Source organism: Contarinia nasturtii, unplaced genomic scaffold, assembly GCF_009176525.2.
Source record: "Contarinia nasturtii isolate CC-2019 unplaced genomic scaffold, AAFC_CNas_1.1 Cnas_scaffold_695, whole genome shotgun sequence".
Taxonomy (NCBI): Eukaryota; Metazoa; Arthropoda; class Insecta; order Diptera; family Cecidomyiidae; genus Contarinia; species Contarinia nasturtii.
Genome location: NW_022198046.1, coordinates 5,238,294 through 5,254,627, shown reverse-complemented (window position 1 = coordinate 5,254,627; position 16,334 = coordinate 5,238,294). Strand labels below are relative to the sequence as shown.

General features: G+C 35.4%; 6 protein-coding genes across 6 annotated transcripts; 3 read left to right on the top strand and 3 right to left on the bottom strand.

Moving 5' to 3' along the window:
- Window positions 1-1,629: 1,629 nt before the first annotated feature.
- Window positions 1,630-7,506, bottom strand: LOC116341191 (cleavage and polyadenylation specificity factor subunit 1). The gene is made up of 14 exons (XM_031768113.1): window positions 7,143-7,506; window positions 6,533-7,073; window positions 6,196-6,446; window positions 5,946-6,127; window positions 5,663-5,881; window positions 5,378-5,594; window positions 4,846-5,246; window positions 4,523-4,735; window positions 4,086-4,457; window positions 3,852-4,008; window positions 3,172-3,782; window positions 2,811-3,107; window positions 2,442-2,733; window positions 1,630-2,321 (listed from the first exon to the last, which is right to left on the bottom strand). Exons 1-14 carry the CDS (start codon window positions 7,309-7,311, stop codon window positions 2,005-2,007), a joined length of 4,239 nt encoding a protein of 1,412 aa, XP_031623973.1. The 5' UTR covers window positions 7,312-7,506; the 3' UTR covers window positions 1,630-2,004.
- Window positions 7,507-7,701: 195 nt separating this feature from the next.
- On the bottom strand, window positions 7,702-8,349 carry LOC116341199. The gene is made up of 2 exons (XM_031768122.1): window positions 8,061-8,349; window positions 7,702-7,991 (listed from the first exon to the last, which is right to left on the bottom strand). The coding sequence occupies exons 1-2, from the start codon at window positions 8,242-8,244 to the stop codon at window positions 7,717-7,719; spliced, it is 459 nt and encodes a 152-aa protein (XP_031623982.1). The 5' UTR covers window positions 8,245-8,349; the 3' UTR covers window positions 7,702-7,716.
- On the bottom strand, window positions 8,311-9,729 carry LOC116341198 (cyclin-dependent kinase 1-like). The gene is made up of 5 exons (XM_031768121.1): window positions 9,465-9,729; window positions 9,106-9,385; window positions 8,806-9,029; window positions 8,635-8,737; window positions 8,311-8,558 (listed from the first exon to the last, which is right to left on the bottom strand). Exons 1-5 carry the CDS (start codon window positions 9,611-9,613, stop codon window positions 8,412-8,414), a joined length of 903 nt encoding a protein of 300 aa, XP_031623981.1. The 5' UTR covers window positions 9,614-9,729; the 3' UTR covers window positions 8,311-8,411.
- A 169-nt stretch (window positions 9,730-9,898) lies between these two features.
- LOC116340776 (centromere/kinetochore protein zw10) lies at window positions 9,899-12,465 on the top strand. Its single transcript, XM_031767431.1, has 3 exons — window positions 9,899-11,688; window positions 11,758-12,023; window positions 12,098-12,465. Exons 1-3 carry the CDS (start codon window positions 10,017-10,019, stop codon window positions 12,311-12,313), a joined length of 2,154 nt encoding a protein of 717 aa, XP_031623291.1. The 5' UTR covers window positions 9,899-10,016; the 3' UTR covers window positions 12,314-12,465.
- Window positions 12,466-12,567: 102 nt separating this feature from the next.
- LOC116340721 (lactosylceramide 1,3-N-acetyl-beta-D-glucosaminyltransferase) lies at window positions 12,568-14,470 on the top strand. Its single transcript, XM_031767353.1, has 5 exons — window positions 12,568-12,962; window positions 13,034-13,228; window positions 13,294-13,593; window positions 13,660-13,893; window positions 13,951-14,470. Exons 1-5 carry the CDS (start codon window positions 12,695-12,697, stop codon window positions 14,157-14,159), a joined length of 1,206 nt encoding a protein of 401 aa, XP_031623213.1. The 5' UTR covers window positions 12,568-12,694; the 3' UTR covers window positions 14,160-14,470.
- Window positions 14,471-14,547: 77 nt separating this feature from the next.
- On the top strand, window positions 14,548-16,196 carry LOC116340720 (tetratricopeptide repeat protein 19 homolog, mitochondrial). Its single transcript, XM_031767352.1, has 4 exons — window positions 14,548-15,206; window positions 15,274-15,437; window positions 15,498-15,645; window positions 15,720-16,196. Exons 1-4 carry the CDS (start codon window positions 14,571-14,573, stop codon window positions 15,996-15,998), a joined length of 1,227 nt encoding a protein of 408 aa, XP_031623212.1. The 5' UTR covers window positions 14,548-14,570; the 3' UTR covers window positions 15,999-16,196.
- Window positions 16,197-16,334: the final 138 nt, after the last annotated feature.

Here is a 16,334-nt window from a genome sequence, read left to right as displayed (position 1 = left end):
AGGTTGAGCCAATACTAGGTACTTAAAGTCAAGATTGAAAGTTGTGCAAATGAGTGGAGACACTGAGAAGCCAGTGAGAGTGCTCTCTAAGAACTCAACACAGTCGAGAGTTTGAATAAATATTGAAAATTGTCGATTTGGCAGAGGGGCATGTGATTTGAAATCATTAATTCGAAAGGAGGTATTTATATGAAGGTTGAGCCAATACTAGGTACTTAAATTCAAGATTGAAAGTTGTGCAAATGAGTGGAGACACTGAGAAGCCAGTGAGAGTGCTCTCTAAGAACTCAAAACATTCGAGAGTTTGGAAAAATATTGAAATTAGCCAAAAATTGAAAATTTGCCGAAAAAAAATTCAACTTCGAATGATTTTTTTTTCAAAAAACGAATTTTTCCAGATATGACACATAAGCCAAATCATCACATATTTGGTCCCGAACAAACTCCCAGTTTTTTTTATTTTTTCCATGTACGCAATTTTTCTAAAATTTGGATCACGTGAAAAAAGTCATGGTCATTTTTCGCCGAATCATTGACTTCGAATCCGGAAAGGTGAGTTTCTTTCCTTTCCAACGACGTATAAATCATTGTTGTACCTTACAGATGGCCAGAAAAATGTCCGATTGATGAAAAACTCAAAAACCGCCTCCCAAAAATGATCGACCCCAGACCAAAACCACTTACACAACGAATTTTTTGGAACTGAGAAATTAGTTTGCTCAGTTTTCAGTCTACTTTCGAAAGAAACTAATTTCACACAATTTAAAAGAAGAGACGGACAGACATACAAACACCCCAAGCAACCAATTTTGAGGTTTTGGCAAATTTTGAATTTAAAAAAAAAATGCGGATTCTTATAATTTGATGCCCGACTACTACTAAAATATTCAAAAACCCCTTTCCAAAAGTCAGCGGTATCGATTTTCATTTCTTTACCGTATATATAGAGTGACGCAAAATATACATATTTCGTATGTATGTGGGTATTGCGTCACTTGGGGGACTGCCGTCCCCCGTGATATCTGTAATGCGAAAATTTTCACGTAAAAAACAATGTACTTTCATAAAATCGCAGTCACTTGGTATCTGCGCCCATATCGATTTTACCTTCTTCCCAATACCACTTTTTGTGATTTTCGTTTGTCGCTTTCTAGTTGTAGATGATGAATCTTGTTGAGATGAAAAATGGATTCATTACGAAAACCCGAAGCGTAAGATATCGTATGGGAAGCGCGGTAAACGAGCAAAATCAACGCCCAAGCAAGGTATTCATTGTTCTAAGGTAATGCTCTGTATTTGGTGGGATCAGAAGGGTGTCCTCTATTATGAGCTGTTAAAACCGGGTGAAACGATCACGGGAGCCACACGAACATATAGTTGTTCAATAGCATCCGGATACTCCACATTCTCTGTCTTATTCGTCTCAACCATTCTTTCTGTCCAGAAAATTCCCATGGCATCTCTATCACTAATTCAATTAAATTTCATTAGCGACGAACAAAGTAATTGACGTAAAATTGCATACAAATCAGCTGATTGTGTTCAATATGTCTGTTTATTTTTGAAAAAATCTAATTTTCTCACAGATATATTCACCGAAAAATCTTTCGCCAAATTGAAACGAGAATATTTCTTTAAAACTTAAATGCAATCAGTTGTTTATTTTATAAATCGATATTTACTAATAAAATGGAAAAAGAAACATTTTTTTTTTTTTTTCAAATAATTTCGAACATTTTGTTCTTTTTATATGTAAACAACGTCCTCTGCAGTGAATGAACTCTTACTTTATTCGGACTGAATTTATGGAACTTTCACTACTTCTAAAACCATTCATTTTAAGAAAACGACATCACATTATCTAAATGCGTTTATTTTGCTAATTTATCGTCCGAAATTGTTTGTTGGATAAACGTGAAAGTTCCAAAAAATTATTCCAAATAAATTGAGAGTTTCTTCAGTACGAGTTAGATAAGTATTTAAATGACAAATGATGAAAAAAATTTAGAAGACTGAGGTGACGTCATTAATTTCACTGAGGTCAGCAAGAACTTCTTCCATTTTTGTTCCGATTTTCTTGGCCACTTCTTGTTTCTCACTTATTGGCAAATACAAAAACATCCAAATCAAATCACCATCCAAAATGCTACGAGCTGGATTTGTAGGTAAGCGACGTGCTGTCTTAATGGTTCGATACTGTTTCGGATTGAGACCACACAAATGTTCAATGTGTAACAGTAGCACATTTTGTAACATGAACAATCGACGATACGTTTTTTCTGGCAATGGCAAGAGGTATCCCAAACCACCGTTAAGTGTAGCTGGAATCATAATGGAAATTGATTCGTTTTTATTCAAAAAATTGACCTAAGCGGACAGGAGGCTTTGTTCCTTAAATATTGATCAAAGAAATGAGATAAAAAAATAATTGAGAAACCTACCAAAATATGTAGTATGCTTGTTATCATAGTTGGCGTTCAAAATGCGTGTATAGTTGCATTGAATACGGAACATGGCATTTACTCGTTGTCCCAAATGATAGTCAGCCTTGCGCAGCAATTTTTGACCTCCGTATGACTCCCTGGACTCAGGTTGATACATGAATATCACGAAATTCTCTTCCATGTCCGATGACATAAATCCCAAATTTGAGTTGTCAACCATGTATTCAATGTTCAGCACATTCATCGGATGATAGTCTCTTGATACAAGAGACAGTGTTCGATACTCTTCCTGTTCGATGAATAAAAATCAGTGTTCAAACAAAATCCAAATTTTTCATTTCTTTTTTCCCCCAAATGTTCTCATACCTGAAATCTTAGCAGACTAACCGACTTATACATATCGGCAACGAGAAGTAATGATTTTATCGAAATAATTTGATGTACAAAAATGTTTGTATCGATGAAAGCGACTCCATTTAAATCGTTGTCTTTTAGTTGCCACAAATAAATCTTTTGGCCGACAGCAGTGACAAGAAATCCAAGTACATGTGAAATTGCTGAAACCGGTCCCTTTTGTTCTTTCACATAAATCTCTTTGAGTTTGAACTTGGTAAGTGGCTTTCCAGGCTCCGGAACGACTTCGATGATATCGTAAAGTAATATCTGTAAACACAATTAAGACGTTTAACAAAATGACAAAAAAATATAATGGAAAAAATCGACATACTCGTCCCCTTGACGTGATGTCTTCGCTGTAGTTGTAATTGGTTCCGATGCAAATATATTCACGAAAACCATGTCGTGTACCTTCGTATGCCAAATGAACATTTTTGAATGATACCACATGCTCCCATTCGTCCAATTTTATCGATGTGTCTGGAACAATTTCCCAAAGTTGTGGAGCGACAAGAATCACTTCGAAACGGGGTTTTGTCGGAAAAATGAATCGTTCTCCTTTATTTTCTTCGGTGAGTTCTTTGTCTTCACCGTTGAATCGAAAATAGCTCTTGCACTCTTCTTCCGTATATGTTGCCACACAATAGACTTTAGTTTCTTTATGGTACACAATCATCGTTGGTGTGCATCTTAACGGCACTTTTTTCTGTGGCCAATGTGAATCATAAGTCATATAATGAGGAAATTTGGCAATTTGTAGTGTATTATTGTGATCAAAATAGACCAAACCACCCTGACAATTTAAGTTATTGAATGAAGCAAAACTTTTCATAACAACTTGATGATGAAATCGATGAGTTCGTAGCTCACCATTTGCGGTTAACATCACCAAATATGGCTTCTCACCAGTTATTATTACACCATTATGCCCAGAAATGTTTTCTAATGAAAATTCGAAATTCGCTATTAAAAAAAGTCTGAATTAATATAGTGAGTATTGATGACACTTACCAAAGTATCGAACGGTTCGAATGCGGTTAGTGACTCCAACAATGAGACCATCTTCATCGATTTCCATTTTGGCCGGATTATCTGACATTGGAATCATAATTCCATGATGCATTTTACGAAAACGGATCTTCAAATGTCCTCGATTATATCGATACACCTAAAATTGAGTGAACAAAATTAATTTCAAAATATTGATGACCAATTGATAATTTATGTTGTTGAATGAAAGGTTACCTGATAAATGAGCAAACCGATTTTCGTTCGTATAAATAACAACGGTCGTCGACCAAAACTACCCAGACCAGCGATGAAAATTTCTGTTGGCATTGTGGCTAGGCTACATGGTTGATAGGATGCACCGTCAATGTTTGTAACACCATTTTGGCTCAAACTCAATGGAACAAACTCCATGGAATCCGATAGATATCGATTTCCCTCGCCAACGCCGTTCACAATGTATGCCAACTTCATATCGGGCATAAAGTAAATTTCCATGTTACCATTATCACGAATGACAAATAGCCAAAATGATGGTTTTTTCGGTTGAATGTGTCGTCTCCACCAGTCCGATTTTTTCGTATTTGAAGGTATTGCAAGATCAGCCAACTAGTCAAATTAAAATCAATTGTTACATTCTAAATGATACAAAAAAGTGCTTAAGAAATACATACATTCTTCATTTTGAATGAGCTGCCACTTTCACCGTACAATAAATCTTCTTCGTCTTCAGTTCTCATGTTATGTGGTTCTGGTTTCATATACCCGAATCCTGATCCATTGTACGCTTGATTCGCACTCGCATTCGGATCAGAATAATCCTCTAATTTTGTTGTAAACAAACCTGATACATCTTTGTAAGCACATAATCCAATTACGGCCGGCGACTACATGTGTACGGGATAGAACACATTTAAAATATTTCGGAATTTTTCACGGGAGGCTACCGAATGCAAACTATATAAAATTTTGTCATTAAATTCAAAGTGATACTTACGCTGCCGATTGCATTTTTATTCAATGCCAAACGCGATATTCCTTTGGACTCTCTTAAGGCCCACGTAATTACAGCTCCACTTTGAGTTTGAGCGCATACATACGGATCACAAATTGATACTTGAACAATTGGACTGTCGCTATCAATTTGAATATTTTGCATTGAACGTGTTCCTTGTAATAAACGAATGCTTCGGCTTAGAATTTGAATAATGTAACGTCCAATATTGCCGACATGAATGGTGGTTTCATCGCAAGAAAAACCGCTGTTATGAATTTGATTGATTTCAGCGCCGGTGGTTGCACAAACGATGGTCGATTGCTCTTGTGCCAACACCATGAATGAATGCAACGCCGACTTTTGTGTAGCATCAGTGAAAACTGTCCAAACATCATGACAACCTATCGAATGGAACATAGCAAAGAGATGCCACGTAAATTACAAGTTACGAGATGATTTTCGAACTATTTCATAATTTGATTATTCGTCAAAAATACTATATGACGGTAATATATTAAAAAAAAAAACATACCAATAAACGGAATACAAGTTAGAAGAACTGGTTTAATTGAATGTTGTAGTATATAGAGTGCGCCATTTTTGCCGCGACCACTTGATGTTACGACCTCCAATTCGGGTTTTTCAGACTGTTTTGATTGCTCCAATTTGCTTTCATCTTCTTCGTCAATACCTCGTTCCCCGATGGAAATATGACTAATAGGAGCTATGTTCACTAATGAGTCACATACCTAGATATCAGATTAAAATAGTCTCTATAGAAATCGAAAAAAAATTATGCATCAAGTGAACCACAAACCTCAAACGTATAGCTGGTTAATTGAACGGACGTTTTCAAACCAGTACCATACACTTCTAATTCTTCTTCCAACCGTTTGCTTGCTTCCTTTTCTTTGCCCAAAATGTCCGAATCGTCAATCGTAATGACTGTGTTCTCATCCTTTTCAGTGAATCGCACCAATAATGAATTTCCAAGACGAGATCCCAAGAAGATATACTCTTCCGAACATACGCACATCTAAAATTAATATTGTCCATTAAATATATCTATTTACTCTGGGCAAATGCAATTTAAAACTCACACAGCAAGTTAATACACTGGATGCAGCTTTGCTAAAGTGAAAACTTCGTACACATCTCAGCGAATCGGCGCAAAGTGTGAGTACGTATAATTCACCGCCACGGAGAGACAAAACCAGTTTATCAGCTCCAATGAATGCAATTTGTGCACAATCCAAACTTATTTTTACTCCATCTTGTGGTTCTGTTAATGAGTAGTGCATGTAAATTAAAAAAAAAGTTCTCTGTGATTTGTTTTAAAAGTTAACTTACTCAGTGGAAAACTGGTACTATGATCAGCGATACTATTCAAACTAACACCGTACGGTGGCACACTTTGATTAAGATAGATCAATGAGTTTATCGCAACAACTAAGCATCCTCCGATCGGTTTTTTAATCGATAATACTCTGGTACAATCGAACGGTAAACTAGTGACCGTCCAAATAATTGGATGGACACGTTGCTGAATATTCAATGAAATTGCGACCATCGTACATGTATCACTTCGTACAGCGATTCGACTAAAAAAACAGAAAAAATGGCAATCATTAAGTGAAAGAGAAGTGGTATTCAAGAAATATTATGAAAACAAGGCTTTTTGTCTTACCCTGGAAATGTTCGAACTGGTTCGTACAAAATGAGCAACGTGGGTTCATAGTAACCATGCAAAAACTCAATGTCAATGACATTGTCGATCTTTTCATCGAGATCCTTTAATGCGATTATGTATGAAGCAAGAATTGGAGTTTTTGCAATCAATTGCAATGGTGTCTTTTTCATTGGTTTGACATCTTGAATTTCAATCTCATCCAGTGAACTGTCGCGACGAAATGGCAACACCACCAATTTCTTGCCGTAAATTACCATGACAGCACATCGATTATCTGGATCGACTTTGATTATTGGCACACAATAATTACCCAGCCAACCACCTTTTATGTCCTCCTCTTCAAAGTAATGCAATGACAATGTTTTCAATTCGAATGTGTCGGGATCATGTTGAACGACCGATAATTTTGCGTCCTTGAAACCAATCAGCAGAGCATCTCGTTGTGATCCAGATAATGACACCGATTGAATGGCAGCAACATTACCAAACAGCTCAAATGTGGCAACGCACTCCAAATGCATATTCGGCGGCCGCAAATCTACACAAGAAATACATATGTTATGATTATACCATGGGTGTGAGAGTCTTTATTGTCATCACAACTTACCGCTGAATTTCTCCATTGTATGTGGATCCACATCGGGAATGATTCGGAATACTTTCAAATAATTTGCACCAGCTGTTACAATATTCTCTTCGAAATTGTTGAAAAATCGACAAGTTATTGAATGTTCAATGCCGGTTGTCGGATGTGTTTGCTTACACACCGAAAACATGGTATCCGTTTAAAATTCACTACTTTATATCAATCAATTCTTTTTGTTTCGTATCGCGTTCAATTTTCTTCTTTGCGTGTTTTGTTTGTGCTCATTATTTTTTCCTCTCAAACACTAATAAGGTGGAAAAACAAGCCCGACTATTGTTTTGGGGTAGTTCTTCGCAACAATAAAATGTAGCCGACACCGCACCCATTGAATGTCAACATTTTGAGGTTATGTTCAATATCTACGAAACACCATAAACAAGTGGAGACTGTAGAGAAAAAAAAAACGATTAAGTGGACAACGGTTGGATTTTTTCATCCGTTGAGTTACAAAAAAATATGTGCAAAAAGAAAAAAGTTTATTTTTTTTTCATTTTATTAGTAAATATTGATTTCTAAAATAAACAACTGATTTTATTTAAGTTTTGAAGAAATATTCTCGTTCGAATTTGGCGAAATCTTCTTCGGTGAATACATCTTCTTCTTCCTCTTGTTTCTTCTCTGGAATAACATAGTGACCGGTTTGTGCTCGCCTTATCATCAATTCTTTTGTTTCATCGTCAATTTTCAATGCATTATCAAGTGCCAATAATCGTTTAACATTCTCTTCTGTTCGGTCTTTGCTTTGTTTCATTTTATCTTTGGCCTGTTTCACCGTGAATTTTTCCGTTGCTTTGATTTTATTCACTTTTTCTGTGGAAATAATGACATTACATTTAGTATCAAAATACATGAAACTCGAAATATTCAACAGACACTTACGTTTGATTTGAGTTTTGCCAATTTTAGTTGTGATTGTTAGGCGTTTTTGTTCTGGTATCAGGTCAAATATCGAGCTATGTTTTCGTTTTTTATTGGTGCTTTTCTTTGATTGCTTAGATTTTAGGTTTACTGGTAGGTCATCTTCAACCAGTTCCAGGCAACGATTTAAAATTGACTTTGACATTTTACTTAGCTACTGTAAATCAAATTAAATTTTTCTCGATCGAAACAATATTTATTTATTCGTGGATGATACAAAAATACATGTGGAGTTGTTTATTTCAATATGTCACTTAATTCGGAATTGATGGCAAAAAGGCAGGGTGCGCTGGTGTCATGAGAAATGTCAACTCAAATAATGGTCGGTATGCGTAGATTCTTGTTGAAATTTGAAAAATATTGATGATCCAAAATGCCTTTTGCCGATATACGATTCATTGGATTGCATTTCAGCATTTGTTTCATCAAATAAATTTCAATGTTTTTTGCGTTTTTGATCTGCAAGAAAATCGCAACAACAAATCATGTAATTTAAATCAGTGGCTTTATCTTTCTTCATAAAATGAGAACTTACTTGCATCTTCAGACGATTCTGCGTATTAATTCGTAAACCAGCAAAATAATATGGCAAACTCACAACTTCTGGCCATTGGTTTTTATCGGGAGCTCCCAAAATTCTGGAATTTTCAAAAGGAAAATACAATTGAATTGATGAAATCGGAATTTGTGTGCAAGTTGTACGTACTCAGCAATCTTGTGCAATTGGCCTATTTCGGAGTCACCATTGAAAATTGGTTTTCGTTGAAATAGTTCGGCAAAAATGCATCCCATTGACCATATGTCGATTTTTGGTGAATACTGACTGGTTCCCAACAGAATTTCTGGTGAACGATACCACAGCATGGTCACATTGTGCGTATACACCTTACTCGTAATTTCAAATGAACGGGCAGCTTCAAATTCCGTGATCTAATGGAAAAAAACTCATTGAAAAATCGCTTTGAAGAAATGTATCTATGATCTACATTTTCTATGCTCATCTAACCTTAATAACACCATTTGCTTTGATCAGAATATTTTGCGGGCATAGATTGCGATGAAAGATGCGACGTTGGTGGCAATGTGCAATGCCGCTTGCGATTTGATACAAATAGCTTTGAATCACAGCCTGTGGAAATACAAAATCCTTTGGCAATCGAATCATGTACGTTTTCAAATCCATCGGTATATATTCGAACGATAGAGTGACCGTGACCGCATTCACAAAAATATTTTGTAAAGAAATGATATTCGGATGCTTCAACTCCTTCAACAATGAAATCTCCCTTCAAATTGTGTAAAATAACATTCGATTGGAAAACACGATCGTTACATTGAATAGAAAAAAAACTATATTTCTCTTACCGTATGGCCGCAGCCGGGATTCCTTCCTCCAAAATGCTTTTCTTGTGTTCTTTCAAGATAAACAGCTTCTTGGTCAGTATGTGGGCTCCTTTGTAGAATACATGATTTGAGTTTTTACCCATTTTCTTCAGTATTTTGATGTAATCCATTTTTTGTTCTTACGCAAACTGTTCCGTCCAAATGCCAGAATATACTGAATCGTGTTGTATTTCATTTCCATCGTAAGACGCTTTGTTTATGTTTTAGTAGCCTCAATTTACTCGCATAGGTTTCTTCGTTTGGATCAAAACAATGATGATTCATGCATGCTGGATTGTTTTCAATTCACAAAGCCTTTGAATTCACTCTATCTGCATTAACGTCAAACCATCGCCGCCAAATGTCAAACCGAGCAATTCCGAAAAAAACCGTCACAACTGTCAAACCGTGTACAACAATATTTTCTTTGATTTTCAGTGCGTCAGCACACAGAATAAAACAAACGAACTTTTATTGAATAGTAATTTTGATTTAATTTATTCGATTTAATTTTGCAGTATTAGTGCATCAAAAATGAGTTTGTTATCAGAGGTGATGAGTGTGGTGAAGGAGAGCGAAATATCGAATGCACGTTTGAGCCTAAAAAAAATCAACCAGGAGATACGAAATTTACAAAATGAATCAAAAGTATATTTGGAAGAAAATTACACGGAATTTAGTGATGCAGTCAACGAGAACAATGAGTATTTGGATCAAGCCGATAGTCTATCACGTGAAGTAGAAAAATTACTTGAAGGCATCGATCGTGATGCAAAAGATGAAATCCTATCAGCCGCTGATGATGTGCAGCGGTACTTAAGAGAATTGGAAGAAATGCGTGTCGGTTTGCGTGTCAATCAACGTCTTTTGCGTATCGATGCATTGTTTCAAACATTGGACGAAGCGAAGCAACAACAATCATTTGTCGAAATTCGTGACACCATCAACAGTTTACGCGATGCAATTTTCGATGAAGAGGATAAAGATATTTTCCGTGAATTGGCCTGTTTTCAAAGCATGAAACTTAAATGGCATGTCGAACATGAAACTTTGTTGGATAAATTGCAATCACAATTCAATTCGTATGTTCAATTACAAGAGAAGGTGTTCCAAAATACGAAATGTGTTACGGTTAAGGTGAGCAGTGATAAAAAAGCATTGCAAGAGATTCTTTACATGCTGTTTGAGACGAATTTCAATGCACAACGTTTGTATACATTTTTCATCAAGAATGTTTTTGAGCCGATTATAACGCGTCCCGTGTCATTTGACATGAACAAAACCGATTCGAAAGAAGATCGATTGGGCATCGAATATAATAATTTTACGTTGTCATTTAGCACAAAACCATACATTTACGGTGAATCGACCAATTTGCGACCAAATTATAAGCATGTATTCACATTTCTGTCAAAAGTGTTGCATATTTTGAGTAATATAAACATTCAGTTGCCGAACGAAAAATGGGTGTTTCAACAAATGGCCGAACGTATTGGCACCGATTTCTACAATTTGCTGGTGAATGAATGTTTAACATACGCAATTCCCGAAACTATTGAAGGTCTCAGTATTTCCGAATTGGCCAATGAAATTAAAGAATTTGATCAATTGCTGAAAAATCACAATTTCACCAACGACAGCAGCGCAACGAAATTAACCGAATTTGCCGATAAAATTGATGTTATTTTTAAAAAACGATTCTGTTTGAACATTGTTAAAAGTGCCGTTGATATAATGCGAAAGGATTTACACGAAATGCAGATTGTCGACGAAACAAAATCAAGTGGCTCATTTCCACGGTGTATGGTGTCGCGCAACACATTCGAATTAATTGATTTGATGGAAAAAGTGTTGCGAGAAGCAAATGATTTATCTGGAAAACAAGTCGAAGAATATGTTTTGGCTGATATTCAAGAGCGTTTGCAAGCCACAATTCCAATGATACTTGAAAGATATGCAAACGAAACGATTGATGCACATGGAAAATTTTTACAAACCATTCCACAACAAACAGCTCTGTTTCATAATAATTGTTCGTATTTGGCATGGTGGCTGAACAACGTTGGTAAAGATTCGAATGGAATTGTTGTTCAAATTGAACGACGCGACTGTATCGTATCTAGTCTCCAAGAACAAGGTTCGAAACAATTTGCCTTACAAATATCGAATCAACGCACGCAGCTAATGGAAATTTTAAAAGAATTTGGTAATATTTGGTTTAATTTTTGTTTTTGAATTTTTTTTTTTTTTCATTCAATTCATTGAATATTTTCAGATCTAACCGATTCAATGGTAGAACTGGGACCACATGCCTACAAAATCGTTCGTCAATGCATGCGACAATTGGATCTGCTGAAAAATGTATGGCAAACCATTTTACCTGAGTTGGTTTACAATAAATCATTGGGAACGATTCTAAATGATTTATGCGACGAAATAATTCGAAAAGTTGTAGCGCGAGAGGATATATCATCGGCCGTCGCCAATGGTTTGGTTAACATTTGCGAAGTTATTGTCGAAAGAGGTCCCACATTGTTCGCGGTAAGATAATTCGATAAAATTCATTGAAAACATTGAAGAATATTCTAATTTTTATTTTGTTGCAAACATTTTAGGACCCATTGGATGTTTCGATTTATGTTAAGCACTGGGTGAAATTGCAACAAATTAAGATGATATTGAATGCATCGATGGCGCAAATTGCTGAACAATGGGCCGACGGTAAAGGTCCACTCACATTGAATTTCCGTGCAGAGGATGTTCGTCATTTGATACGTGCCTTATTCCAAAATACAGATCGTCGTGCAAACGTCTTATCAACCATCGTCTAAGAAGCATCACACATAGCCATATACTATTCTATGAGCATTCATTTTTGGAATTTATCTTTACTTATCATGTTTTTTATGCTCAAAATTTTCAAATAAAAAAAATGATTTTCTACCGAGAAAAAATAGATATTCAGAAGAAGAATATAGACCCGGTATGTCTGTCATTGTTTTTGTATTCATTTGTGTTCAACCCTGCACTCACTTTCTCATACTTGACACGTTCGCACACAAACTCTACTATGACACTCATTGCAGTATAATCGTTTGTTTACAAAACAACAACGCACCAAACGATTTTGTTCTGCAGAAGTGATGAATATTTAATTCAAAATGTAAATCGATGGGTGATTCGAATATTTTCCGAAGCAAAAATTGTGGAAAATGTCTAGATTTATAAAAAGATACCTATGTTGTTCAGTGGTCGCATCAATTTTAATTTTTATGGTGTATTATCGCTTTTTTGGGCGTTTTCAAATTGATCAAATCGTTGTTAGCTCCGATGAGTTCATTGCAGTCGCATATGTTGTTGAAGAAGGCGACGAAAATAATCGTCGATTAAACAATGAACAACAACTATTAAATCTAACAAATTTCCATTATAAACTGCAACCAAGCGATGATGCTTGCAAGAATACCGACGATCTATTAGGTTTGAACTATAGCTTTGCCTTAAAAGGTAAAAATGTTTGAATATATTAAATAGTGGAATTATTTTTGCAGCTATTTTATTAGTAACATCGTATGTTGGCCACGATGAAGTTAGATCGGCCCATAGAACGGCAATCAGCGATTCGATTCTACGTAAATTGAATGTTGTACGAATATTTTTATTGGCAGAAATTCCACATACTGAACATTTTATTACACAAGAAGCCATTGAGAGTGAACACCGTCATTTCAACGATTTGGTTCAAGGTAATTCAACAAAAAAAAAATCTTTTCAGTCAGAAAAAATGAAAATGTGGCTATACTTTTTACAGGAAACTTCCAAGAAGCCTATCGGCATTTACCTTACAAACATGTGATGGGGCTTCGATGGGCATCGTCTCACCGATGTCTCCATCCAAAATACATCATTAAAATGGATGATGATATTGTGGTTGATTTTTATCATTTAATCGAATATCTCATGAGTCAAAACCAACGATTTTCAAACTATAATGGTGACTTCTTAGCTGGATACATTTTCCGGCATGTCGTACCAATTCGTAAGCATCAAAATAAATGGTATGTTTCAACAGATGAGTTCAGCGGTGATGTATATCCTGATTACTTATCTGGTAATTTACAAGAGTTGCTAACGACTTATGAATTATTTAATGAAAATAATTTGTTCACTGTATTAGGTTGGATGTATGTTACGATTCCAAAAACAGCCAAAACTCTAGTTTCCGCCGCATTTGAACCATACACGTCGATCTTTTGGATTGATGACACATGGATTACTGGTATTTTGCGTGCCAAAAAACACATTCCCATCGATGATTCTCTCAATGAACTATTCTCAGCCAATTCGGAATTTTTGGACTGTTGTATAAGGGATATAGAAAAGCACAAATATAAATGCCCCTTCATAGCCGGTAAGATAAATAAACATGCACATTTTATCATCACTATCATTTTAAATTCCTCCTTAGGTCCGAATGGTGGTGATCATACATTGATCAAACAGTATCTAAATGCAGTGAACAAATATTGCTTAGCTGAAAACAGTGATTTAAAAGAAAATTCGTGCACGGAACGTGATGCAAGTATGCCAGCGCTGAAGGATATTTGCGTCGGTGGTGATAAACATCTTTTAAAAGAGAATCATGGTGCAGCTATTGTTAAACCCATTCGATTATGAGCACCAATATTGAAGCTGCCTTTTATTTTTGTGCCTTTTTAAACTGACAATACTAATTGCAAATATGTCCTTAACCATTGCTGTGTGAATAGTCTATAAGAGCCATAATATAACATTGCCTTTTTTTACATAAAAGTTAGCATAAAGGCCCATCATGCTAATTCGAAATTCACAAGCGATTTTTTGCTTCGTAGAATTCATAATAAGCCATTCAAGATAGTGCAATTTGCTAAGAGGAGGCTAGTTTAATCGATTTAATTCGCCTTGAAATGTGAATATTTCGCATAATATACAAATTGCTTCAAAAGAAATCCAAATTGTATTTCATTTCTTTCGAATTTTGAATCAATAAAATTTCTTAACTCTCTTTAAAAACTGAATTCTTTCCGCGCGTCAAAAACGACCTCCAATATGCGTTCGTTTTATCCGTTTGTCACTGTCAGCTGTTCAAATGTCAAAATAAAAGAAATCCAATCAACGAAAAAAACGAACATCATGTTGAAATCAATAATTTTCCGGGTTAATATTACAAGGGCACGGAATTTACTTCGAACAACTAGAAGTGCGAATGGATTACAATACCAATCACACAAAAATCACGAAAGAAATAGTGACAGTTCCAGAGAATGTTCACATTTGTTTGCTTACGCAAGTATGCCTGGGTTTTTATCATTCTTTCGAAAGAAAGAAGATGAAGAAAATCCACCTGAGCCACCATTTTGGGAAAAAATTTTGCCCGAAGATATTGCATTGTTGTTCAAAAAATTACCAGTTGAAGATGACTCAACGGATGAAGGAAAGTTGGTCATCACATTGAAACGGACAATATTGTGCATTAATCGAGGTGAATATGATAAGGCCGAACAAATGGCACATTTGGCATTGCGTGTAGCACAAAATATCCAGAGCTATGACGGAACCACACTTTGCTTGGATATTATGGCCAATCTGGCCTTTGAACGTCAACAATATAAAAAAGCTGAACAACTTTTTGAAGATGTGCTTCAACGGCTATTGCAAAAGGGCGTGCCACAGAATGACATTCAGGTTCTTCATAGACGCTAGTTTTTATAAAAGTAATTTCATCCACTAAACAATACTTATCTCTCTTTAGATTCTTCATTTGAGCTTAAAAGTTGCCCAATTAGTTGAACTACAGGGCAAAAAGGATGAAGCCAAAACCAATTACGCGTGGACAATATCAAAATTGGATGAGAAACGAAAGAAAGAACCAGATAACAAAGATCTTAAGGAGTTAACTGGAATAACAAATAGTTTGTGAGGCAATAAGTCAAAATATAGGTTGATGGCATAAGTTTTATTAAATTTGCTTTGTAGTTACGGAAAATTCCTATTGAAAAATGGCAAATTCAACGAAGCTGTCGAACGGCTCAAAATATCGCATGATATTTTCCTGGAAGTTCGTGAACGCAATGATCCAGATTATATAAACATTGTTAATGATTTAGCTGTTGCCTTTTTACACGTATGATAAACATAGACTTTAAATTTACATTTCTGGTTTCAATTCAATCGTAAAAATTATCTCTTGTGCTTCAGGTAAATAACCTCGACGATGCTGAGAAGTATATTAACGAAGCGCTGAGATTGGCCAGTCCATATCCCGAAATTTATGAAAGTGGAATTTATCATGCAAATAAGGCTTTGATTTTGTTGAAGAAAGGTCTTTTGGATGAAGCACAGAGACTATGTGATCATGCTGACAAGGCTTCTCGACGCATCAATGATCCAGATGGTATGGAACAAGCCAAATACTGCATGGAACAAATTAAAGAAGCGTTCAGAACAAAAAAAGATGAAGAAGATAAGACCAAATAGTGATGACAACACAGTTATTTATTCATTTTGTTCATAATAAGTAGGATTTCTTTTAGTAAATATCAAGTGTAAGTGTTATTTTTGATGTTCAATTGTTTGCATTGTAATGTGTTCTCTGACTGATGATGATTGCAAAATTAAAGTCGTTTAATACATTTGGGATAATATAACAAACTAATGTAAAAATAGATTGAGCAATATATAAAACTAGAAAAAAAAAAACGATAAATAAAATTTCCGTTTTCTGTTTCCAAAGATAAGGTAAAATTATTAAAAAAAACAAATTTGAAACGTTATTAACGCGTTCAACAAATATACGTTGAACGCATCGAAACG